This window comes from Poromitra crassiceps (assembly GCF_964638095.1).
Source record: "Poromitra crassiceps genome assembly, chromosome: 4".
Taxonomy (NCBI): domain Eukaryota; kingdom Metazoa; phylum Chordata; class Actinopteri; order Beryciformes; family Melamphaidae; genus Poromitra; species Poromitra crassiceps.
In genome coordinates this window covers 45,119,182-45,145,078 of record NC_139626.1, presented here as the reverse complement: position 1 = coordinate 45,145,078, position 25,897 = coordinate 45,119,182, and the positions used below count along the sequence as shown (strand labels likewise).

General features: G+C 46.0%; 1 protein-coding gene across 6 annotated transcripts in view; it reads right to left on the bottom strand.

Moving 5' to 3' along the window:
* ctnna2 (catenin (cadherin-associated protein), alpha 2) overlaps positions 1–25,897 on the bottom strand; it is a gene marked incomplete at both ends in the record, with an annotated part of 596,683 nt that overhangs the window by 115,687 nt on the left and 455,099 nt on the right. For all 6 annotated transcript variants that reach the window (XM_083634725.1, XM_083634723.1, XM_083634724.1 and 3 more), the window contains one exon: positions 8,570–8,722. In XM_083634725.1, the coding sequence (XP_083490851.1) occupies positions 8,570–8,722 (153 nt within the window). The remainder of the gene's footprint in view (positions 1–8,569; positions 8,723–25,897) is intronic.

Here is a 25,897-nt window from a genome sequence, read left to right as displayed (position 1 = left end):
CTGTATAGCATGTTTATCTACGTTTCATTTCCCTCTCCTACTCCTCACCACTTCCTCTCTACAAAGAGTGGCAGAGATGGCTGAAATTAGACAACCTCTGGGTGAAGTTAAGTTAAAATATCCTAATTATGAAGAAAGTAAAGCTTGTCAGAAGTCGTATATTCACACCCGGAGCAGAGAGGGTGGCGGGGGGGACAGGGGGGGCCGTAAAAGAGTCTTTTGTCTGCCTGCCAAAAAGCCATCTTGTACTGCACCATTAAGATGAGCAAATGAGAATACATGTCAGTGTGAGTATGCATGTGAGATGTACATGTGAGAGTGTATGTGAGTGTGTGCGTGCGTGTATGTGTGTGTGTGTGTGTGTGCACGCACGTGTGTGTGTGTGTGTGTGTGTGTGTGTGCGTGTGTGCGTGTGCTTGTGTGCGTGTGTGTGTGTGCGTGTGCATGTGCATGTGTGTGTATCTGAGGGTGTGATAAACTATTTGAGAGTGGTATAAATACAGCAATACAATACAAAAAGACGTTCAACTCAAAAGCCCCAATTCGATTTGGGGGGTCATGGGGGATGTCACACCTCGACTACATCGGCAGGTTTATTGCGTTAAATTCCGCAGATCCGTTTAATCTCTCTTTCAGCCAATGAAATGGCCTGCTTCATCTCTTTCAGCCAATCAAGTGGCCTGCTTCCTAATTAGTGGATTCCTGTCGCTGGTGCTAATGAGGATGATGTGATTAGGAGGGGCCTTGGGGAGGAGGGGGAGGGGGGGTGGGGGGGCTTGTCTCTCTCTGAGGTGAACAGAGAATAACAGCAGAGGAAGCTAGGGGGAGATAGACTATAGAGGCTAAGTGCTATAAAGATAACAGGGAAATAAAGCGAGCATAAAGGGGCAGTTCTCCCTTTGACAGTGTTGATCACGTCCACACTCCAGCCTGATGGCTTGCCCTGGCATCAGGGAGATGACTATTGAGACGAGGGTGAAGATACTGATGGCAGTGACCAATTACGCGGGCCTCCGTTGCCCCTCCCACTGGCCGTGGTGCCCTGAGATCCTTAAAGTCGAACTGAACCCGTAGTGGCGCGTGGCTCGGAGTCCGTTTCAGACTGAAAACATAACTTGTCTGAGATGACAGGTTGAGAGAGGCGGGTCATAGTAGCATGTCGATGATTTTATTTGACAATTCTGGGGACTGGTTCTGGCATTGGCCAATGCTGGCGTGTTCCACCCCCAAATCGAGTGGGATTCAGCATGTTGTTGTCGTGCTACGCGAGTGGGATCCGCCGAGTACCAGGCAGCCAGCTACTTCTGTGTGGAACGAGCCGACAATCCGATGCATGGGTGCTGCCCGCCCGCCTGGAATCTCCGAGGGGCGACCCCTGACAACCAGGCTCTCAGGCTCGCGCCATTATCGCTATTGCGGTAAATACAATATTCCTGGATTGCGAGTTTTAACGAGCCAGTTACATTTCTTTGCATTCTTAGGCATTCGCGTTTTCTTTATTGTGTATATCAACATACAATTGGCCAAGTTAGTGGTTAGTTTATGGGATAGGAATTCTGCCAGATGACAGGCACTAGGCGCCATTTTCTCCTTCATTTGGAAGAGAAAATTATCCTGAAATGAAGATTTGATTGACAGCTGCCATGGCGTGATATGATTGGTTGAAATGGGGTAGCAATTTGATAGTACTAGGTGACGTCAGCAAACTGTAGATTACTGTTATGAATGAACTCTTGAAAAATGAACTAAAGTAAACTAAAGAAATTCGATTTTTGTGATTTCTTTTGGCATACATTATTAAATAGGTGCACTGAAATACCCAGGTATTTGAACTAAAAGAAAAGAAAAGTCATTTTTGGGTTCAGCTCGACTTTAAGGCCAGTGCCCTGCTACCAGCCTGCTACTATCAGCTGCTGTAAAAGCGCCAGTGGTCTCACTCAGTTTAATGTGCAAAGGATGTGTCATTGGCTCATTTTAACACACATTTCAGAAAAATCGCTCTTCACGATGTCAATGGAGCAGTGGCCTTTGTGGCCTTGTGCCCCAAAAAAATTGGCCAAACGGCCTTGCCCCTAAAATGGACTAAATTCCCACCCTGGGCCAGTGGCATCGATCAGGATGATAATCACCCTACTGTATTGGACGGTTGTGGTAACGGTCGTCACGATGATGTTGACGATGCCGTTTATGACAATGAGGATGACGAGAATGACAATGATATTGCCAAGCACGCGGGATAGCCTAGAGACAACCTTATCAATGACAAATGATGCAAACGTACCCGGGCAACGGGGCAACATTGTGTAATGGCACGCTACAAGGTTTTAATAGCGATACAATGCCTTGCAATGTCCTATATCACATAAAGCAAAGCATCTGCCACCCAGTCATGCATAATGCATAACGCATGTCCCCACACATACATTTAGCTGTATGCAATCAAATAGCCGACTAATACGCTGCAACAAATGACCCCTAAATACAAGTCCATTAACATGATGAGCTCACACATTATACATTGTACAGCCACGACAAACATGTGCCCTATGTGTGTGTGTGTGTGTGTGTGTGTGTGTGGGTGTGTGTGTGTGTGTGTGTGTGTGTGTGTGTGTGTGTGTGTGTGCGCGTGTGTGTGCGTGTGTGTCTGTGTGTGTGCGTACGTGCAGCAAGCAAATATGGTAACTCGTAATAACTGTAATTGAACATCTTTGTCTTTTCACTTTTGGTTTTCGCCACCTACAGTATGCAAACTCTGACTTGCACAATACTATAGGGTACGTTTGAGAACAAAACTAGAACGACCGCAACGCGGACTTATGCCTCCGCCATTAGTTCATTCTTGAGTCCAAGTGGATGTTGGAGCCAAATTGGAAGAAATTGCATCAAGGCGTTTCTTTGCAGAATTGCATATTTGAGCCAAATGTGAAGAAATTTAGTCAAGGTGTTACTGAGATATGGCGTTACCGAGCTTGAAAATGGCATTTGTTAGGTCACTGTGACCTTGACCTTTGACCTTTGATAACCAAAATGGAATCAGTTCATCCTTGAGCCTAAGTGAATGTTTAAGGCGAATCTGATGAAATTCCGTCCAGGCGTTCCTCAGATATCGCGTTAACAAGCTTGAAAATGGCGTTCGAGAGGTCACAGTGACCTTGACCTTTGACCACCAAAATCTAATCAGATCATCCTTGAGCCTAATTGAATGTTTAAGGTGAATGTGATGAAATTCCGTCCAGGCGTTCCTCAGATATTGCGTTAACAAGCTTGAAAATGGCGTTGGAGAGGTCACAGTGACCTTGACCTTTGACCTTTGACCACCAAAATCTAATCAGATCATCCTTGTGCCTAAGTGAATGTTTAAGGCGAATCTGATGAAATTCCGTCCAGGCGTTCCTCAGATATCGCGTTAACAAGCTTGAAAATGGTGTTCGAGAGGTCACAGTGACCTTGACCTTTGACCTTTGACCACCAAAATCTAATCAGATCATCCTTGAGCCTAAGTGAATGTTTAAGGCGAATCTGATGAAATTCCGTCCAGGCGTTCCTCAGATATCGCGTTAACAAGCTTGAAAATTCAGATTCAGATTCAGATTCATTTATTTAAAGAATGGGACTTTACACATTAATGAACAGTACAGCCGTACAGTAAATATGCCAGGTTGTAGCCCAAGGGCTAGTTTCCACCTGTAGTCCCATGGCAGGTTGATGTAATCATGAAAGCGAAAGAAAAATTAATAATACAACAAAGATTAAAAGTACAGAAAGTTAGTAAAACCAAAAATGATTAAAACACACAATTAATAGTACCAAAAAAAATTAATAGTATAAAAGGTTAGTGAAACCTAGAATAAATAAAATAAATAAAACACACAGAGCATGCTGCAAAACATGGCAAATGATCTGTTAAGTATGTTAATTGTGATCACATTGTTGGTTTGATCTGAGCCATATTTTCAACTGGCCTTTGAAGGTGGCGAGACTCGGGCATTCTCTAATCGAGGGAGGTAGATTATTCCAGAGAGTGCTTCCCATGAAGGATAGGGTCTTCTGACTAAAGGAAGTTTTTCTAAAGGGGACCTCACAGACCTTGTTCGTAATGGCCCGGGTGACACGGGTCGAGTTGGCGGTCGCACGATATTTGATAAAGTCAGCAAGAGGAGGCGGCGCCAGTCCATGTAGAACTTTGTATATTAGACAGGCAGAGGTGAAATTTCTAAAGTTCTCAAAACTTAGCATGCCATATTTACGTATGACATGGCAGTGGTGATGAGAAAAGGGTTTTTTATCTAGTATTTTCAGGGCTTTTTTATAAAGTAGTTCGGCTGGTTTGAGGATGGTTACTCCTGTCAGCGACCAGCTAGTTATACAATAATTCAGATGCGAAAGGATCATTGAGTGTAAAAATAAAAACGCAGCGTCTGTGGACAGACAGCTCCTTATTTGTCTGAAATTATACAGGTGGAATTTAATTTTTTTGGAGATCATTTTAATGTGATTGCTGAACGTTAAATTGGAGTCCAGCATCACGCCTAAGTATTTAAACTCGTTAACTACTGATAATTCCTCTGACCCCAGGAAAACATTGGAGCGCGAAGGTGCAATGTTTTTTTTAGAAAAGAACATACAAACAGTTTTTTTTGCATTCAGCACGAGACAAATGGCGTTCGAGAGGTCACAGTGACCTTGACCTTTGACCTTTGACCACCAAAATGTAATCAGATCATCCTTGAGCCTAAGTGAATGTTTAAGGCGAATCTGATTAAATTCCGTCCAGGCGTTCCTCAGATATCGCGTTAACAAGCTTGAAAATGGCGTTCGAGAGGTCACAGTGACCTTGACCTTTGACCTTTGACCACCAAAATCTAATCAGATCATCCTTGAGCCTAAGTGAATGTTTAAGGCGAATCTGATGAAATTCCGTCAAGGCGTTCCTCAGATATCGCGTTAACAAGCTTGAAAATGGCGTTCGAGGAGAGGTCACAGTGACCTTGACCTTTGACCTTTGACCACCAAAATCTAATCAGATCATCCTTGAGCCTAAGTGAATGTTTAAGGCGAATCTGATGAAATTCCGTCAAGGCGTTCCTCAGATATCGCGTTAACAAACATCCGTACGGACGGACGGACGGACATCCGTACGGACGGCCGGCCGTACCTACGTACGTACGGACGGACAACCCGGATCCATAATGCCTTCGGCCTGGCTTCGCCGGCGGAGGCATAAAAAAACAAGAACCTGCGAGTGTTTAGAATTGCTAGTATTTGGGTCATATCCCGCCGTGTTAGAAGTCACCTCAGTCAAATAGGGAGCTGAGGGGATTAGCTAGCAGCGATGTTTTATATTCTGGCAGACGTTTCAGCCTGTGGGCCAAACACCACAGGTGCACAGGAATATTCTGTTAACTGGTTTATTCATGGCTACAGGGATTCTCAATCACAGGGTATCAAAGATGCATGTAAACAGCATCGCCCGAATAAAACCCCAACCAGAGTGCGGCCAATAGGGCTAACTCTGTGTCTGCGAGTGTAGTCACTGCCAGACCGCATTCTGTGTGCAAGTGTTACGAAGCTGAATGCACCCTGTTTCTACTGGGTTTACCACACCGCAAATAATTCAATGCGCTTTCCCCACTGTCTGGGGGAAAAAGCTATTTGTATGTCATGTCGACCAATGAAAACAAGCAAAAAAAGGACATGTATATGAGGAGTAGTAACAAATCCCAAAGCAAGTGTAGGTGTGTGTGTGTGTGTGTGTGTGTGTGTGTGTGTGTGTGTGTGTGTGTGTGCGTGTGCGTGCGTGCGTGCGTGTGTGTGTGTGTGCGTGTGCGTGTGTGACTATACACAGTAATTCAACTACATTTGGAACACTATTTCTGTCACTCCAAAGGTATTTGGCTTTTGACAGTGTACCCCACATCTTGTGTGTGTGTGTGTGTGTGTGTGTGTGTGTGTGTGTGTGGTGTGTGTGTGTGTGTGTGTGTGTGTGTGTGTGTGTGTGTGTGTGTGTGTGTGTGTGTGTGTGTGTGTGTGTGTGTGTGTAGGTGTGTGTGTGTGTGTGTGTGTGTGCAATAAATGGAGTGGGGGGATTTTTCCCCAAGAAGGGAACATCTTACATAGTAATTCCAGTCATAAGGGGGGAAAAGTTCAGTTATGAAAAAAAGAAGGAAAAAGAAGATGTTCAGTCTCAAAGTAGCCATATATAAAAGATAGTATATATAAAAGATAATTTAACATTTTCTGTTACAACATGTTGCTGCTCTATTCCATCACAGGGCAATACACGAGTAGATGGAGCTATCAAATTCTTTTTGTGAATATCTCAACTCGGAGTTCTGATATGGATATTTAGGAATTAGATATACTGCTCGTGTCTCCTGTCTTCTCAGCGAGGTTTGTATATGGTTCAATCACAGCAATGTCTCTTAGGGGCCCTTTACACGAGGACAGTTTCTGGAAGAAACGACACAATAGCGTTTCCTTCACACCTTTTCCGTCACACCTTCTCCCTGTTTACATGAGCGCTGTTGAATTTTTAAAACGCCGTAATGTACATGCCAGGTCACTAGGTGGCAGTGTGATCACCGTATTCTTTGCCCATACAAGGACGCTTCTGCATGACGCCATTTCGTAATCGTCTTTCCGGTTTTGAACACGGAAGTAGAGTACGCCTACCGCAGTCATTTAGACTTGACCAAAAAGCTGTTTTCAAGCTAAAAAACCCCCAAACTGTTTTAAAGTTTTAATATTTGTCGGGTGAGAACGTAACATATATGTGACCAGTTTATCAGAATAACGCCTATTGGAAATCTTTAACGAGCAGCAGCGAAGACCGGGAGCGCTGACTGTGATCTGTCAAACCCTACTGTAGTTAGGCTACTGGCAGTGAGAAAACACTGTCGACGTGCTTTTGTAACTAACGTTAAATGCCGACCGGGTACAGCCATCGGCTCCTCGCAGCAGTAACGTTATGAACATGTAACTGAAGTTGGCCGCAGTGTAGCTTAATTCTGAATGTTGCCAAACTTCATTCATACTGACGTTTTATTTTGAAAATGGTTGCCAACTCGCGCACGGCTATGGCATAATCGCGTGTGTCGCGTGTGCAGGCACGTCAGAGTTCCTGAAATGAGCCGTCTCAAAGCGATTACATGGAGACCTCAGCGGGAAGCGTCACCAAGAATTCCACTCTGGAGGGTGGTTTCAAAATGTGTCGTTTCCTAAGCCCAAATTCGCCGTCGGCGTCTAAAAGGGAGGCACTAACGATACAATAATTCCCCGTCACCATAGGAAACCGTCCTCGTGTAAAGTGCCCCTTAGGGGCCCTTTACACGAGGACAGTCTCTGGAAGAAACGACACAATAGCGTTTCCTTCACACCTTTTCATTCACACCTTCTCCCTGTTTACATGAGCGCTGTTGAATTTTTAAAACGCCGTAATGTACATGCCAGGTCGCTAGGTGGCATTGTGATGGTCAACGGGGCGTTGCTCGTCACTCCACGGACGCTTCTGCATGACGTCATTTCATAATCTTCTTTCTGGGTTTTAGACACGGAAGTAGATTACGGCTACCGTAGTAATTTTTAGACTTGCCAAAAAGCTGTTTTCAAGCTAAAAAAACCAAACTGTTTTAAAGTTGTAATATTCTTCGGGTGAGAACGTTACATAGATGTGACCAGTTTATCAGAATAAGCCTATTTGGAAATATTTAACGAGCAGCGAGGATCGGGAGCGCTGGCTGTGCTGACACTGTCTACTGTGTAGGCTGCAGTGAGAAAACACTGTCGATGTGCTTGCCTAACGTTAAATGCCGACCGGGTACAGCCATCGGCTCCTCGCAGCAGCAGTAACGCTATGAATATGTAACTGAAGTCGGCCGCAGTGTAGCAATGTTGCCAAGCGTGTGTTGCGTGTGCAGGCACGTCAGAGTTTCTGGGAAGACTATCGTTTCTAACCGATTACATGGAGCGCTCAGCGGGAAGCGTCACCAACAATTCCACTCTAGAGGGTGGTTTCAAAATGTGTCGTTTCCTAAGCGCGAATTTGCCGTCGCCGTCTTAACGGGAGGCACTAACGATACAATAATTCCCCGTTTCCATAGGAAACCGTCCTCGTGTAAAGTGCCCCTCTGTGCAGTGCTTCTCAACATGGGGTCCAGGGGCCCCCAGGGGTCCTTGAGGAGGTTCCAGGGGGGTCCCCAGCAAAAAAGGGGGTTCATTTATTTTCACTATAATTCCATCCATAAGTAACACAATGACAGAATGTATGACTATGTTGGGCATGGGTTTCATACAAATTCTGTAATAAAACATCTAAAAGCCAAAAATCATATCAGATGGGGGACTCTGGGACAACATCTTATCTGTGGTTTAATTTGTGTGTCAGTTTAGTCGTAACTTGACATGAAGAAGTTTGAGAACAACACTGACTGAGCTCTCTTCAGTCTGAACCATACCACCATGTTCTCCTGACCTGCGTTGCTCATATATCCGCACATAACGCTTCAGGTGAGCGAGAGAGGAGGTGCGTGGGTGTGCGCGCGTGTGCCCCCATGTTTCATTGATGACTGACCTCCACCAGCTTGTTTGCGTGCTCGCGGAACACCTGGGCGTACTCCTTGACCTCCTTCTCGTTACCGCTCTTAGCCGCCTCGATGAGCACCAGCAGGGGCACGTTGGTCTCCAGGAACGAGTCCGAGATGTGGTCCATCACCGCCTTCCTCAGCTGGGAACACAGAGGTAAAGGAGGGGGGTCATGATTATTCCCAATCGTCCCACTGGATTTTAGATTTAGCAATGATTACACCAAACTTAGCATATGAATGAATATATCATAGTATAATAGAGGTGAAAGGAGGGAGAGAGGGAGAGGGAGAGAGAGAGAGAGAGAGAGAGAGGGGGGGGCGGGGAGAGAGAGAGAGCGAGAGAGAGAGAGAGAGTGGTTTGTGGTAATTTCCCCCAAAAATTAATATTATCAATCCGTTCCACTGAATTTTAGATTCAGCAATGATTGCACGAGACTCAGCACATTAATGAATATGACAGTATAACGGAGGTGAAAGGAGGGAGCGAGGGAGGGAGGGAGAGAGAGAGAGAGAGAGAGAGAGAGAGAGAGAGAGAGAGAGAGAGAGCTCTCAATAGACAGGGGTGGAGAAGGCTTGTAAAGTGTTATTTTTCCCTTAAGGCCTTTCAGTAGTGTAGACTTTGCGACCAACATCTTTGTTCATGGAGTCATTTTGACGGCTTCTTTTATCAGACAGTAAATACTTATATCTTTGTTCATGGAGTCATTTTGACGGCTTCTTTTATCAGACAGTAAATACTTATATCTTTGTTCATGGAGTCATTTTGACTGCTTCTTTTATCAGACCGTAAATGGACAGGGATGATTTGGGCTGGTGGAAAGAGACCAGAGGGAACCGTATGGAAACGACAACAGACAGGTCCTTTATCATACACAGAGAGGGAGTTAGTCACATGAGACTGCGACGGAGACAGACAAGAATACAATATAGAAAAGAGTGAATTCCCCCCTGATTTTGTTGATTTTCAGTAAACATTTCAGTCATGGGGTTTTTCTCAAAAATGAATGCAAAGTAATTCCCTGGACTACAAAAGGGAATACAGCAGTGTGAGCGCTACCTTTTATTTTTAAGCGGTGCTGCCACTTCCATAAGTGACTTTGTGTGTGCATTGCGAGATTTGGGGCGTCTGGTCCCCAGACTCAAATATTACGTTGAATCGCTGCGCTCCGCATGCTACATAAGTGAGTCTGTGCCACTTCACAGCCACTGCTGGTTTTGAAGGCGGGTTGAAATTGAATGAGTGACAGGTCGTAGCACCGATGAGAGAGTGGTTCGAAAAATGGGCTGCGCCTCCGCCTGTTGTCTGATCGCAAAGTCGTTACTGATTGGAGAGGACTGAAGCCATCCCTGGCATATGACTGGCCAAGTGAACGGTTCCCTCCCATAACCCATAACCAGCCCTCTGAGGGAAAGTGTCCCAGACCCAGAGAGAGCTCTGCAGCATGCAGTAACGTAGTGTATCAGCGTAAGAACTCTCACGGGTCTGGCGTCGAGACTAGGCTCGAGGTGACAAGGGAGGGGGTGTGGTCCCGACCCCAGCTCCCCGGTCTGCACAGACAGACAGAGGCACAGGGCAGGCGTAGAGAGAGAGAGAGAGAGAGATGTCATCTCATCTCGAGGAGTGGAAGACGATAGCGTTTTGTCGGTAATACACGTGCGCACACACGGTCACACGCACGACACATTCACGCACACACGTGCACGGACCCATAGTTTAAGAAACGTCTGGAAATGAATGGTGAATTCATTTCCTCATTGACGAGACTTTGGCATGCATGTATGGAGAGAGTGATTCGAAACTGGCACAAGCCAGTAATGCATACACACACGCACGCATGCACACACAGCACGGAGGGGCGTGTGCACGGGCACACGCACGGGTCGGACATGCACAAAATTACACCGCTTACTTCAGCACCTGGGTGTGATTTTTTGTAAATAATACACAATATGATGCACTGTTATTATGACCCCAATTTCAGACCACCAGATAATTCAAATCCTGAATCGGTATCCTTAAAGTATCACACACACACACACACGAACGCGCACGCGCGCGCACACACACACACACACACACGAATGCACACGCGCGAACACACACACGCACTCTCACGTTATATAATGACAATAATTAACCACATGGGTGGAAGAAATTAGTTTCTGAAGCATCTTTTGTCATTAGCTGTAGAGTAAAGATTGTGGTGCCATGTTCCTTCAGTATATTAAACCTGTAGAGGACAGCAGGCGGAGAAGACTAAATGGCTGCGACTGACAAGGTGAACACCTCTAGCCAGAAAAAAAACACACACGTGTCAGTCTGTCTCGCAAACTCAAATAACCTCCAGCAATTAAATAGTTAATTACCAGTCCAGAGTGGAGGGAGAACAATGCTGAATTATACGGCTTCTTAAAGGCAGATAATCCATCACTATTGCCTCTGAGAAGGAGCTGGATTTGGCTGCTCAAGTGGACATGACAGCCCACACTCTCTGTACACAAGCCTTTCCCAGAACTCTCCAGTGCTGGATCACTGACATGAAGAGATGGGTATGCCTCCTGAGATATGTTGCAAGACCAAAGCATCATTATTTGATTATAGGCCGATACATTTTGACATTTTAAATTGAGAGCGTCTTTTTCACTCTCACACTCGCAGTCTTTAGAGGACAGATTTCATCAGTGGAATTGTAAAGCCTGGTGGAGTGGAATAACTTCTTTGTATTTCACTGAAACACACTGTTAGACCTAAGGTCGTAATATGATGGTGGACAAGGTTTGACGACGGCACTGTTTTGTGTCAGGAGAATTAAAGTGAAGAAAAGACAAGACATTTGAATCAATATGCCATAATCAATTCTGCCACAGATCACTTGGGCATGAACTAGGCCTGCACAATATGAGCAAAATCTGTGATGTGCGATAACATTGTTTAATATTGTGACGACGATATGGCTTGCGATACTATACGGTATATATGTTTATGTTTGTTTATGTAAATAAACAAATATTGAAGTATGCATAATTATCTTTCTGATTCACAGTAATACCGCTAACATAGACCCCAAACATTGAAAAGCCTATATGCCCACAAGCATGGCTCTGTTACCGACTCAAGCTGAAACTACGGCACTGCAAAAGGTGTGCGTTAGATTTACAACAACACAAGACCAAACGATCACATGCTGAGTGTGAATTCATGGTGCATGTATTTTATTTCCATTTTTTTCATTTGATTGATTTTTGATATTCATCGCGTTTCAGGCAGTCTTTGCAAAGTGTTTATTGTGCATGTTCAAATCACGATGATAATGAAAATACAATTCATGAAATGAGTCATGTAATGATTCAGCCCTGTCTGTGCCCATAATGTACAGTAATCCTACCGTTTGAATGCAACCACCTGACCTCCATCTTAACAGCCTGTCACTGTGCGCTATTGTTTACACCAGTGGTTCTCAAACTTCTTCACGACAAGGAACCCCTAAACTGACACAAATTAGTCCACGGACCCCAATTTCGATACGATTTTGTCCCAGGGTCCCTGCCCTGATGTTCTTACCCTAATCCCAACCATCTCACTCCGCATACCTAAACCTAACCAACCAAAAAACACTGCAGGTCACAGAATCTCATGGGGGTCACCGACTATGGTGTAACACCCCATCTGATCTGATAAGATTTTTTTTTCTTTTAGATGTTTTATTACAGAAAGCGTATGGAACCCATGACCAAAATAGTCATACATTCTGTCATTGTCTTACTTATGGATGGAATTATAGTGAGAAATACATTATTTATTACCGTATTTATTTGTTTTATTTATATTTTTTTGATTTTTGCTGCCCCCCCCCCCCTCTCAACCCTCTCAAGGTCCCCACTTTGAGAACCACTGGTTTACATGACGTTTCACTCTGCAGCTCCTCCCTGTGTCAGCTATGGATTATGTTATTATGAGTTACACGTTGTTATTAATGAGGAACAGCAGGGTGACTGGGCATCTAATAGTGCATCGTGTGTAGGCTACATGTAGGAGGTGTGAGGCTAATAGCGCATCGTGTGTAGGCTACATGTAGGAGGTGTGAGGCTAAGAGCGCATCGTGTGTAGGCTACATGTAGGAGGTGCGAGGCTAATAGCGCATCGTGTGTAGGCTACATGTAGGAGGTGTGAGGCTAATAGCGCATCGTGTGTAGGCTACATGTAGGAGGTGTGAGGCTAATAGCGCATCGTGTGTAGGCTACATGTAGGAGGTGTGAGGCTAACAGCGCATCGTGTGTAGGCTACATGTTGGAGGTGTGAGGCTAATAGCGCATCGTGTGTAGGCTACATGTAGCAGGTGTGAGGCTAATAGCGCATCGTGTGTAGGCTACATGTAGGAGGTGTGAGGCTAATAGTGCATCGTGTGTAGGCTACATGTAGGAGGTGTGAGGCTAATAGTGCATCGTGTGTAGGCTACATGTAGGAGGTGTGAGGCTAATAGCGCATCGTGTGTAGGCCACATGTAGGAGGTGTGAGGCTAATAGCGCATCGTGTGTAGGCTACATGTAGGAGGTGTGAGGCTAATAGTGCATCGTGTGTAGGCTACATGTAGGAGGTGTGAGGCTAATAGTGCATCGTGTGTAGGCTACATGTAGGAGGTGTGAGGCTAATAGTGCATCGTGTGTAGGCTACATGTAGGAGGTGTGAGGCTAATAGTGCATCGTGTGTAGGCTACATGTAGGAGGTGTGAGGCTAACAGTGCATCGTGTGTAGGCTACATGTAGGAGGTGTGAGGCTAATAGTGCATCGTGTGTAGGCTACATGTAGGAGGTGTGAGGCTAATAGCGCATCGTGTGTAGGCTACATGTAGCAGGTGTGAGGCTAATAGCGCATCGTGTGTAGGCTACATGTAGCAGGTGTGAGGCTAATAGTGCATCGTGTGTAGGCTACATGTAGGAGGTGTGAGGCTAATAGTGCATCGTGTGTAGGCTACATGTAGGAGGTGTGAGGCTAATAGTGCATTGTGTGTAGGCTACATATAGGAGGTGTGAGGCTAATAGTGCATCGTGTGTAGGCTACATGTAGGAGGTGTGAGGCTAATAGTGCATCGTGTGTAGGCTACATGTAGCAGGTGTGAGGCTAATAGCGCATCGTGTGTAGGCTACATGTAGCAGGTGTGAGGCTAATAGTGCATCGTGTGTAGGCTACATGTAGGAGGTGTGAGGCTAATAGTGCATCGTGTGTAGGCTACATGTAGGAGGTGTGAGGCTAATAGTGCATCGTGTGTAGGCTACATGTAGGAGGTGTGAGGCTAATAGTGCATCGTGTGTAGGCTACATGTAGCAGGTGTGAGGCTAATAGTGCATCGTGTGTAGGCTACATGTAGCAGGTGTGAGGCTAATAGTGCATCGTGTGTAGGCTACATGTAGCAGGTGTGAGGCTAATAGTGCATCGTGTGTAGGCTACATGTAGGAGGTGTGAGGCTAATAGTGCATCGTGTGTAGGCTACATGTAGGAGGTGTGAGGCTAATAGTGCATCGTGTGTAGGCTACATGTAGCAGGTGTGAGGCTAATAGTGCATCGTGTGTAGGCTACATGTAGGAGGTGTGAGGCTAATAGCGCATCGTGTGTAGGCTACATGTAGGAGGTGTGAGGCTAATAGTGCATCGTGTGTAGGCTACATGTAGCAGGTGTGAGTCTAATAGTGCATCGTGTGTAGGCTACATGTAGGAGGTGTGAGGCTAATAGTGCATCGTGTGTAGGCTACATGTAGGAGGTGTGAGGCTAATAGTGCATCGTGTGTAGGCTACATGTAGGAGGTGTGAGGCTAATAGTGCATCGTGTGTAGGCTACATGTAGCAGGTGTGAGGCTAATAGTGCATCGTGTGTAGGCTACATGTAGGAGGTGTGAGGCTAATAGCGCATCGTGTGTAGGCTACATGTAGGAGGTGTGAGGCTAATAGCGCATCGTGTGTAGGCTACATGTAGGAGGTGTGAGGCTAATAGCACATCGTGTGTAGGCTACATGTAGGAGGTGTGAGGCTAACAGCGCATCGTGTGTAGGCTACATGTAGGAGGTGTGAGGCTAATAGCGCATTGTGTGTAGGCTACATGTAGGAGGTGTGAGGCTAATAGTGCATCGTGTGTAGGCTACATGTAGGAGGTGTGAGGCTAATAGTGCATCGTGTGTAGGCTACATGTAGGAGGTGTGAGGCTAATAGCGCATCGTGTGTAGGCTACATGTAGGAGGTGTGAGGCTAATAGTGCATCGTGTGTAGGCTACATGTAGGAGGTGTGAGGCTAATAGCACATCGTGTGTAGGCTACATGTAGGAGGTGTGAGGCTAATAGCACATCGTGTGTAGGCTACATGTAGGAGGTGTGAGGCTAATAGTGCATCGTGTGTAGGCTACATGTAGCAGGTGTGAGGCTAATAGCGCATCGTGTGTAGGCTACATGTAGGAGGTGTGTGGCTAATAGCACATCGTGTGTAGGCTACATGTAGGAGGTGTGAGGCTAATAGCACATCGTGTGTAGGCTACATGTAGGAGGTGTGAGGCTAATAGTGCATCGTGTGTAGGCTACATGTAGCAGGTGTGAGGCTAATAGCGCATCGTGTGTAGGCTACATGTAGGAGGTGTGTGGCTAATAGCGCATCGTGTGTAGGCTACATGTAGGAGGTGTGAGGCTAATAGCGCATCGTGTGTAGGCTACATGTAGGAGGTGTGAGGCTAATAGTGCATCGTGTGTAGGCTACATGTAGCAGGTGTGAGGCTAATAGCGTATCATGTGTAGGCTACATGTAGGAGGTGTGAGGCTAATAGCGTATCATGTGTAGGCTACATGTAGGAGGTGTGAGGCTAATAGTGCATCGTGTGTAGGCTACATGTAGGAGGTGTGAGGCTAATAGCGCATCGTGTGTAGGCTACATGTAGGAGGTGTGAGGCTAATAGTTCATCGTGTGTAGGCTACATGTAGGAGGTGTGAGGCTAATAGCGCATCGTGTGTAGGCTACATGTAGGAGGTGTGAGGCTAATAGCGTATCATGTGTAGGCTACATGTAGGAGGTGTGAGGCTAATAGTGCATCGTGTGTAGGCTACATGTAGGAGGTGTGAGGCTAATAGCGCATCGTGTGTAGGCTACATGTAGGAGGTGTGAGGCTAATAGTTCATCGTGTGTAGGCTACATGTAGGAGGTGTGAGGCTAATAGCGCATCGTGTGTAGGCTACATGTAGGAGGTGTGAGGCTAATAGTGCATCGTGTGTAGGCTACATGTAGGAGGTGTGAGGCTAATAGCATCGTGTGTAGGCTACATGTAGGAGGTGTGAGGAGGAGACTAGTGAATGGCCAAGAGTGAAAGTGGTTGTGGCGGTGGATTTGAGGGGAGAAATGCTACAGGCGAGTGATTTCCCGAGTCGCAGTGTCTCCTGCACCATCAGCATTCTAATGCCCACACAGCACTCCCACAGAATCCATCTTCCATCTTTCAGACCTCAGCTCCCGGCGCCCCTCCTCTAATCTAGCACTCCCTCTGTATTTCACTAACAGTTACAGGAAATAGACCTGGAATACCAATCAAAAGCAAGCGCCCTCTTCGTCATAAGTCAGTGCGCTAGCTATCAGTCTCTCCGCTCATGCAGTGTCACAGTGGCCAAGTGCTGTGAATAGATGGTACAACAGTGTTTTATATGTTGGATTTATGTCCTGGGGCCTTGTTCTTGAGGATGCTATGATGGTCCGGGCTATATCCTCAGCTTCCTGTGTGGCCATATATTTTAATTTCCGATAGACTAATTGACCTGCTCCGAGTCCGACTCGAGTCCGAGTCCGGGACACATTTTCAGGTCTCGTGACTCGATTCGGACCTGAGCACCGATGACTCGGACTTTGACTGGAACATTCGTGCATTCGGACTCGGAAGTTGGAGACGAGGACTTGGACTTGTTAATTGATTTTTGGTCGTTTTTTGTAATAGGCGCTAATAATTTACATTACATTACATCATTTGGCAGACGCTTTTATCCAAAGCGACTTATAATAACACATTTTTGTCAGCCATAGAGCAATCAACTATGGAGCACAGTCTATGACAACTACAAATTCTGAAGGAACAGTGGTACGAGTTTAGTTTAGAAAAGTTTTTTTTTTTTTTTTTTAGAAAGAGAGAGAAAGAAGTTAGATCAAGAAGGGCCCAAATGGAGCCTGAAAAGGTGAGTCTTTAGTCTTTTCCGAAAGATCGGCAGTGATTCAGCAGTCCTGACCAAAGGTGGAAGCTCGTTCCATTTGGCATAAGATATTGATAGCTATATCAATACCATGACATTATTCAATTCCGTGCACGGCGGGCAGACACTTGTGTTCCACCGACGTGCGGATTCACGCTCATGTTCAGTAACTCTGGACTCAGACTTTTGGACTCAGGTAATGGCAGGTAACTCAGACTCTTCTTTGGGGAATTGGACTTGGACTGAAACACTGGGGACTCGAGACTCAACTTGGACTTGCGATATAGTGACTTGACTACAACACTGCTGGCAACATGTCAACTGGAGAGATTTTACAAATTGCTGTTTTTGTTGTGTGTTTTTTTTTAGAAACGTTAGGGCGTCCGAGGTAGTGCAGCGGTAGATTCCCTGCCTGTCAAAACAAGGGTCACAGGTTCAATCCCCCCTTGTTACCTCCAGCTTGGTCAGCACAATTGGCCTTGTCTGCAAGTGGGAAGCTGGATTATTGTGTCCAGGTTGCTGCACTTAGTGCCTCCTCTGGTCTGTTGTGGCGCCTGTATTCGCCTTATGCAGAAGAGACCATCTGGCTTGAGAAACTAACAGGAAGTGTAAATACAATCGGAAGTTCCGATTGTACGTACACTTCCTGTGACTCATGAACCTAGTCTGACTCATATTATGCGAGTCAAACTAGGTTTGACCAGGTGAGTCAGACTAGTTTGAGCAGGTAATACAGTCGGCGTTTTGAACAGGAAGTCGTGATACAATAGGTCAAGTGGGCGGAGCTGCATAAGGTGATATTGGAAATTGGAAATTATGTTAAGAAAATGAGTTGAGTACAGATGGCTTTGCTTCCCCCCCCCCCCCCCCCCCCCCCGACCCCATCTACCTGTCATCGTTTCCTCTTTTCCCCTAGCTGCCATCCACACAGTTAGCCAAAGTGAACCGCCACAATTCCCACCTGATATGGAAGTGGTTAACAAGAATCTCTGTGAAGTAAATTAAGATGATGCATATACACTTAACCAAAACTTGACAGAGGAATGGCTGTGTTGTAAGTGGGAGGGGCTGTGTGTTCTTCACAGATGAGATTAGCATGCATTTGGCATATTTGTTGTTTTAATGGAGGAGATGTTTGCGTCCCGTGGGATTAGACACCTGCTCTGTCACAAACACAGACGTACGAGGAGGGGAACTGTTGCAAACGTCCCCGATGATCGTCTAGCTGTCTCTTAATCAAACACAACGAAATGAATCTAGGCGCGCACGCACGCGCGCACACACAGTCACACACACACACACGCGCACGCGCACACACACACGCACACACACACGCACACACTTTACAATTCAACAAAGAGCGTCTAATCACATCCACAGGGTGGGGAAACAGGGATCTGAATCTGTAAGGTAAAATGTTGCTGTTTTTGTGGGTTTTTTTTTTACATTTCGAGTTGCATTTGTGTTGTGTTTCACTTGTGATTCAGAGCAGATTGCGGCGGGTACCTCGGGGTCAGCGGAGGGAAGTTTCGTATTAAAATGTCAAGAGCAATCAGCGCGTAAGCGGCTGGAGTCGTGGCTGAGGGAAAACAGCCTGAGCAAATCACAAATTAAGTAATAGCTCTCATATTTGATATCTATCGGGGAGCATAGGAAGATGGTACTTGAGGCAGGAGTGGGAGAAGCGAGAGGGGGTTAGAGGGACTGACCGGTCACTGTCTGAGGAGGACAAACAGCTCATCTCAGAGCCGCGCAATTTAGTCGTTTCTTCGTTTGTTAGAGTCTGGCACAAATACAACGGTTACATGCTGCCACTCCGACGTTCTGCCACTCCGAAATATCGGCACTCAGAAAGGGTTCTATATTCCCCGTTTTTCACTAACCTCTCCCAGCCCCCACGCCAAACCTAACCTCCCCCCATGCCTAAACCTAACCTCCCCCAGACCCTAACCCAAAACCTAACCTCTCCCAGCCCCCACGCCAAACCTAACCTCCCCCAGACCCTAACCCAAAACCTAACCTCTCCCACCCTCACGCCTAAACCTAAGGTCGGCATTGCGGCTTCTAAGGTGAACGACCGCCAGTCCGAATAATGGAAGTTAACGTTCGGAGTGGCAGGGCTTCGGAAAGGCAGACAGTTACCAAATACAACAAGTGGGAGAACTACGGGTTTTGAAATGAACACCATCTGCATATAGACAGTTCTTTTACATTTAAATGGATAGTTTGGATTCTTTCACGTGGGGTTGTATGACATCGATAGTCAGTGTGTTTACCTACAGTGGATTGTGGTCGTCACGCCCCCAGTGTGGAGAGACACAGACCAGCCGCGTCGAGGAAGTCGATCAGTGTACTGTTGTGTGTGAACGGTGCCTGGCATTTTATTTTAGCCACCTAAAAGCTAAACAAATCAATATCAGTTTAATACCGCATTCATGACAACTCGGACCGCTCGGAAGTTTCCTCCCGCTCGGGGGAAGGGGAAAGCTAACGGTTGCTATAGCAACCCGTGTTAGCATTGTAACTACCTACGAGCTAACAATGCTAACCCAACATGCTGAATGCTGAATTTCCCACAGAGCGAAACACAGATGACACAAACACAAATTAAATGTTAACATTACATAATTAAGACGTCAAATTGTGTGTCAAGTTTGACGCGCGTCAAGTTTGGCTCCCTGTGCGTTTCAGGCTTAAGGGGTCATGGCCGACCCCTCCCACCCAGGTCATAAACTGTTTAAGGCTCTCACTTGGCAGAGGTCTGTCTGGCACTACCAGAACCTCTTGTCACATGGACAGTTTCTACCCAACTGCCATCCACCTCTTCAACGAGACCCGAAAGCCCACACAAATAGAGCCGGAAGGTACCTAACCCAGTAACCCCCCATGTCACTTTAAAGGTCTTTATATTTTGCACTTGATAATTAGTGATTGTTGTTCTGTAATGCGCTGTCTTCAAGGATCAAGGAAACTTTATTGTCATTATGCAGCAAGCTACAATGAACTACAATAACTTTGCTGATAGAAGACGACATACAAAAAAGAAACATGGTAAAAGTTAAAACACAATAAAAACACAATGAAAACAATAAGGACGCAATAGAGGAAACTGTGCATGTAAGAGAAAGAAAGAAAAAAATCATACATCAACATAAAGCGCAAGGTCTTTATATGTAGTGCAAAAAGGTCTGGTAAAGTGCAGAAACAGGCAGACTATTGAGAGTTCATGCACCGTATAGCTTGTGGGAAGAAGCTCTTCCTCCGCCGCTCAGTTCTGCTATTGATGGGGCCGCCGGTGCCCTGAAATACTTGCACTAAATCAAATTCCTCGTTTGTAATCTGATTACTTACTGTGGCTGTTAAAGTGAATCTTGAATCTTGAATATGATGCGTACCGAGGTTCTACGGTTGAGAAGATGTAGCGCCCAAGGAAAGGGCTGTTTTTACAGCGAGTGAAAAGGCTGAAAATGCTGTTAATACAGCGTACACGTAAACTATTGATTTGTTGAGGTGGGCCTTTATTTGAGCCGGCTAAAAGACGTTTTGCTGCTGGCACCGTTCACAGCAGCATTTTGCTGCTCTGCCTCTGTGGCACGGCTCTCTCTACCTCTCCAAACTGTGGGCGCGCTGACGGCATCTACTGCAGGCAACAACACTGACTATCAATAACTCATAACCGCCTCATGTCGGATCATCCAAACGATCCCTTCAAGAGTTTACTGGCAGTGGTTTTACTGTTGATCCAATTCATGTGATTCCCCTGAATAATGATGGGATTCTTCTGACGCAGAATAATCAAATGATGTGATTCAGTGTAAGCTCTCCTCAGGACAGGCAGCGTAACTCATTTTAAATGACAGCTGTCCATTGTCCATTGTTTAGCTAATCCGAGTCGAGGGGGGGGGTCTCTTCTGCCACACCCAGAATGTTGACGTTCCAAAACAACCCAACGGACAGAAATCTAGACGTCAATGATTCGGTCCGTTTCCCGACAGATCAGTGTGATCGCGGCCATAGAGACACTGCGGAGCGCGTCATCTTTCAGAAACCACGCCCAAAACGGGGGGAAACATGCGTGGGGACATAGAGGTGAATCTATAAGCCATATCAGTCTCTGTGGTGGCGGGCAGAGAGTCCTGGCAGCCATGCCTGCTGAAGGACACAGATGATCACAGGCTGAGGGGGCATCATCAGGGGCGGGAGGGGAGACATTCACCGGGGACTGCAGGGTGTGTCAATGAGAGCATTAATGACAACCTGGCTGACACTCCTCAACCTCCAGTGCTGCGCCATTCTTACTCAAGGGCTCTAAGACAGGGGTGGGCCAACTCCTCTGGCACGAGAGTCTACAGGGAGTGGACAAAATAGTGGAAAATATGAATATCAAGTGCGAAGCAGCGCCCCCCCTTTGCTTTCAGAACAGCTTCCATCCTCCTCGGATCGCTGTCATACAGGGATGTTGGACCATGTTCCTCAAGACTGGTAAGCCTTCCAGTTCTGTGGGGACTAAAGGAGATGGAGATGTGCTCCACACGCGCTGCACTACAGAACCTCCTATATAGGCTAAGTGATGTTTAGATATGACTTTGTTTAGCAGTGTGTATCGCAGCATGATCACCGTGGACTATGGGGATCATAAGGGAACAGTGTTTGCACCATAGGGTGCCCCTGGTACTGCAACATGACCTGATATTCCTTGGCCATTATACTGTATGTGGACATGCAGGGCAATGATCCGATCATCAGACCTAATGAGTCCACACAGAGAGCAGCACATATTGTACCATGTCAGAGCCGGCCTCGGATTATGAGAAATCCGATAAACACACCTAGCTTTTTGCTGACTCTTCAATCTCAATGTCCACTCTCACAGAATCACAGACTTTGAGGGGCGTTCCTGCTTACTGAGCATGTAAACACGTCAGTCAGATTATTGCCATTACCTTGTTCCCAGTTATCAGATTATTGTGTGCATTTAAATGCACTCATTGTCTTGGTTTCAGAATATCAGCCGTGCCATAGTACCACCTTTGGGAGACTGTTTTCAGAGAGGTGTTGATTCAATTGTGTGGTAATGTTTGTGACTCTAGTTTTGTGGTACAGTATTCAGAAACTATCCTATATGTCCTATTGGCCTATAATATGAAGGGGCACGGTGGCTCAGTGGTAGAGCTGTCGCCTCACAGTCAGAAGGTCCTGAGTTCGATTCTCGCCTGGGACACTGTGGGCGCTGTGGTTGTGTTCCCCCCCATATCCTCAGTGCCTACTGCCCAGGTGGGGTATCTCGTCGTAAGGGCCTTTCTCTCTGTGTGGAGTTTGCATGTTCTCCCCGTGCTCCCCCAGGGGGTTCCTCCGTATATAACCCCCCCACCAAAAACATGCAGAAGATCAGATCGTCGTTGTCATCCGACCAGTGACGACAACACCCGAAGTTGGTCCCCGGGCGCTGTACGAGAAAGCGACCACTGCTCCTGGCCTGCCCCTCGGAAGAAAGGACATGCCTGGATGGGTTAAATGCAGAGGACACTTTTCACCGGCCACCGTCAGCATGAGTGTGTTGTGGCCGCATGCATGTATTGTGGTGTTCGTGTGACAATAAAAGACGGGGCTTGTCCCGTTACGAGAGTTTTTAATGTTGCCATGATTTCCCAGACCGGTCCCCTTACCACATCAAATACTTTTGTAGGTTTTGTGCTGAGGTGCTTGCAATTCAGGAACTCGCTATTTGGGTCCATTTGGGTCTTTGTTACTTGCTTCATGAAAACTCGCATATAAAAGTGTTGATTGTCCGGCCTTCTTTTAAACCTGCCACATGCAAATTGGGGTTTGACTTTATTTGCCTTTATAGCTGCTGTTTGCCACACCCTAACCCTAATTAATAGTATCCTTACTGTAGCCTACTGACAGATGGGTGTCTGTGAAAATGGCTGTGTCTTCCCTTGCAGTGCCTGAGATAGCAGAGATAATTTGCAATAATATAGCTAATGAAGCTTTACTGCGCAGCCTCAAATCTGCTTGTATAGGGGGAGGGGGGGGGGGGGGAGATTGAGTGGATTCAAGAACGATCTAGAATTGTTGGTCTAAAAACAATGAGCTCCAGCTGATAAGGTTCGGTGGCAGCTGTTCCTCCTAAGATGATTAGAAACAGCTGTACTAATCAACAAACTAATGGCAGAGATGGAAACGATTTCAATGTCCCAAAACAGGAAGGGGGTGGGGGGGAAAACGCATAATATGTGAGGCAATTATTGTGCTTTGGGGGAATCCTGGAATCAGCCATCAGTCAAAATGATGCCCAGAGAGAAGGCTTGACAGATGCATTCATTACAGACAGGACGACAGGGGTTGGGAACACATGGCTCATTTCCAACAACGTTGTGGGGTTGACTAGCCAGTGAATACTAATTACAGCGAGGTGAGCCTTTTATGGATACTGTATTTGCTCACTGCATTTAGCCCCCCCCCCCCCCCCTCAATTACAGCTCTTCATCAAACTTTTCAACAGCTGGAGTGCTATTCTTTTTTAATTTCTTTTTATTTATTTATTTATTTACTCCCGCTCCATTTTCTCCCCAATTGCACATGACCAATTTCCCCCTGATGCCCCGGTCGCTGCTCCACCCCCTCTGCCGATCTGGGGAGAGCCGTAGACTAACACCATGCTTCCTCCGACACATGTTCAGTTGACAGCCGCTTCTTTTCACCTGACAGCGGGGAGCTTCACCGGCAGGACGTAGCACGTGGGAGGATCACGCTATTCCCACCAGTTCACTTTCGCCCCGAACAGGCGCCCCGACCGACCAGAGGAGGCACTAGTGCTGGAGCGCTATTCTTTTTAAACAGCTTCTTTAACAGCGACGCTGGTATTGTTTTGACCTTGTGACTGTGTGTGTGTGTGTGTGTGTGTGTGTGTGTGTGTGTGTGTGTGTGTGTGTGTGTGATCATGGCAAAATGTGGTCCTGGAGACACCTATTGTAGCGGGAAATACCACAGAAGTGGTTTTGAGCACTTTGCAGACGTGATAGCGTCACAACCATGCAAGATGCAATCAACTTGTGTAGTTCACATCAAAACGTTACGCCCCTGGCCCACATTCATTTTAAGTGGCGGGCATCGTGGATGTTGTGATCCAGAGCCGTATAATCGAAAAGTTGCGACATCTCCATTCACTCCAATGGATACGTTTTTTTTTACCTCACAAACGTTTGTGTAAGGTTCTGGATTAAGCAGCGCTGTCGAGCTGCAGCAAAATGGACCGTTTGCGATGCACTTTTGAAAGGGTCAGACGTTTAAAGAATCAAATTGTATATTATCAGCTTTATTTTATGCATTCAAACGTAGCGCGAGCCACCTTCCTGGCTATTCCCTCCGCTGGCGCCACTCTCTTAGTAGATTGCTCTGGTGTGACCCCATCATAAGGTGCTCTCTAGTTCTGCATAATTTCAACTTCCTGATTTCAACCATGTCCACCTGTTGTTCTATTTTGTGTCCCTCTCGACTTCCCTGCCAAGTCTAGCTCTCGTTCTCTTTTCATCTCTAGTAAAAAGGAAACGTTTCTTCTCTGTTGCGCTTGCCATTGTAGATTAATGTCATGGTTGCAGGAGCAAAAACAACGTCACACTTATAAAAATAGCATTGCTTTTTAATGCACAGGAGCAAGAAAAGAACGGGCTTTAGTGCTTGGCCTTCATCAGCGTTTCCTTGGGACAAACTCTGGCAAAGGCCAGCGTGCTGAAACTTGTTCACTTCTGATGCCCGCTATATGCGTTAATGTGCTTTTGTAAATGTGGACATTTCCATTTCCTCTCGAGTAAGTACACACGTCTGCACCTGTTCTCTGTTGTTATGAAATGATAAGCATAGGCCTACTACTCTATGCTCTGAGGTCTGTTTAAGATGCTAGCTGAGCCTCTTTTACCACGGTCGCTCAGCTAACGCAAACACAGCTTTCCACCTTCCAAAGAATTCACAACTTGGAACAAATCCAGACAAACAGACGCATAACGCTCTTCTCGCATCAATCTATTGTTATGGAGGCAACGACTTTTGACATCTCTTGCTCATTTATTTATTTATTTGTTTGTTTGTTTGAGCTAATATGCAACTGTGTATAGCCTCAGACTCTCCTCACAGCACATTATGAAATGCATACTTCTCCATCTTAAGGAGGGAGCAATGGAGCGTTAGCCTGTAAATAAGACTCAGACTCTCTCCAGTGGCACAAGGCCCTACTTATTCATTCTGGCCTGTTAATGCATTTATGCAGAACAATGCAGGCTAGATGATCAGCCCAACTTAGCTCAGGCCAGACCCAGGGGGGTGAGAGCCCTGCTCGAGTGTGTGATGCTTAAAGACTGGTAGAGTGTACGATGCTTAAGAGCTGAGTAATAAGTCACGGGAGAGAGCATGATCTGGCTTGCTGCCAGCCTTGGGTGTAGCTATGTTCCAAAAGGACATTTTCCAGGATAAGGAAGAAAATGATTGAGTGTTTTAACCCATAAGATTAATTTTTTTTATCCCAGGATTAAGAATGGACAAAACAGGCAATCTGGGAACCCAGACTCTATCAGTCTGACGACTAATATGAGTCTGGGACAGACGGCCGATATGTCAGGGTTTGCGCTGTATAGTGGATGTCCGCGGCGAGACTTCTGCTTCCGTGCATTTCCGTGCATCACGGTTATTGTTTACAATTCAATTGACGGGAGAGTTGGAGCTGATCGATTGTAGGTCCAGACAACATTTCGGCTAATATTAATATTAATATTATTTATAATAATAATAACGATAATAATAATAATAATAATAATAATAATAATAATAATAAATAGCTGCATATGAAATGTCGTCGGACTGTAAACAATGACGGAAGGGGCGGGATGTCCGCTCTACAGTGGAAACCCCGACATATCTGTCCCACAGTCATATTAGTTGTCAGACTGATCTGACTCTGGGTGCCCAGATTGCAAAACAGGTGATGTCTTTTTGTGTGATGATTCCGGAAGCTTAACGCATTTAATTGTACAAATGAAATAATATATATCAAAAAAATATTGAAGCATGTTTGGTATGTCGGGGAGCGTGCAGATTGACAAATCTCAATCATGCTT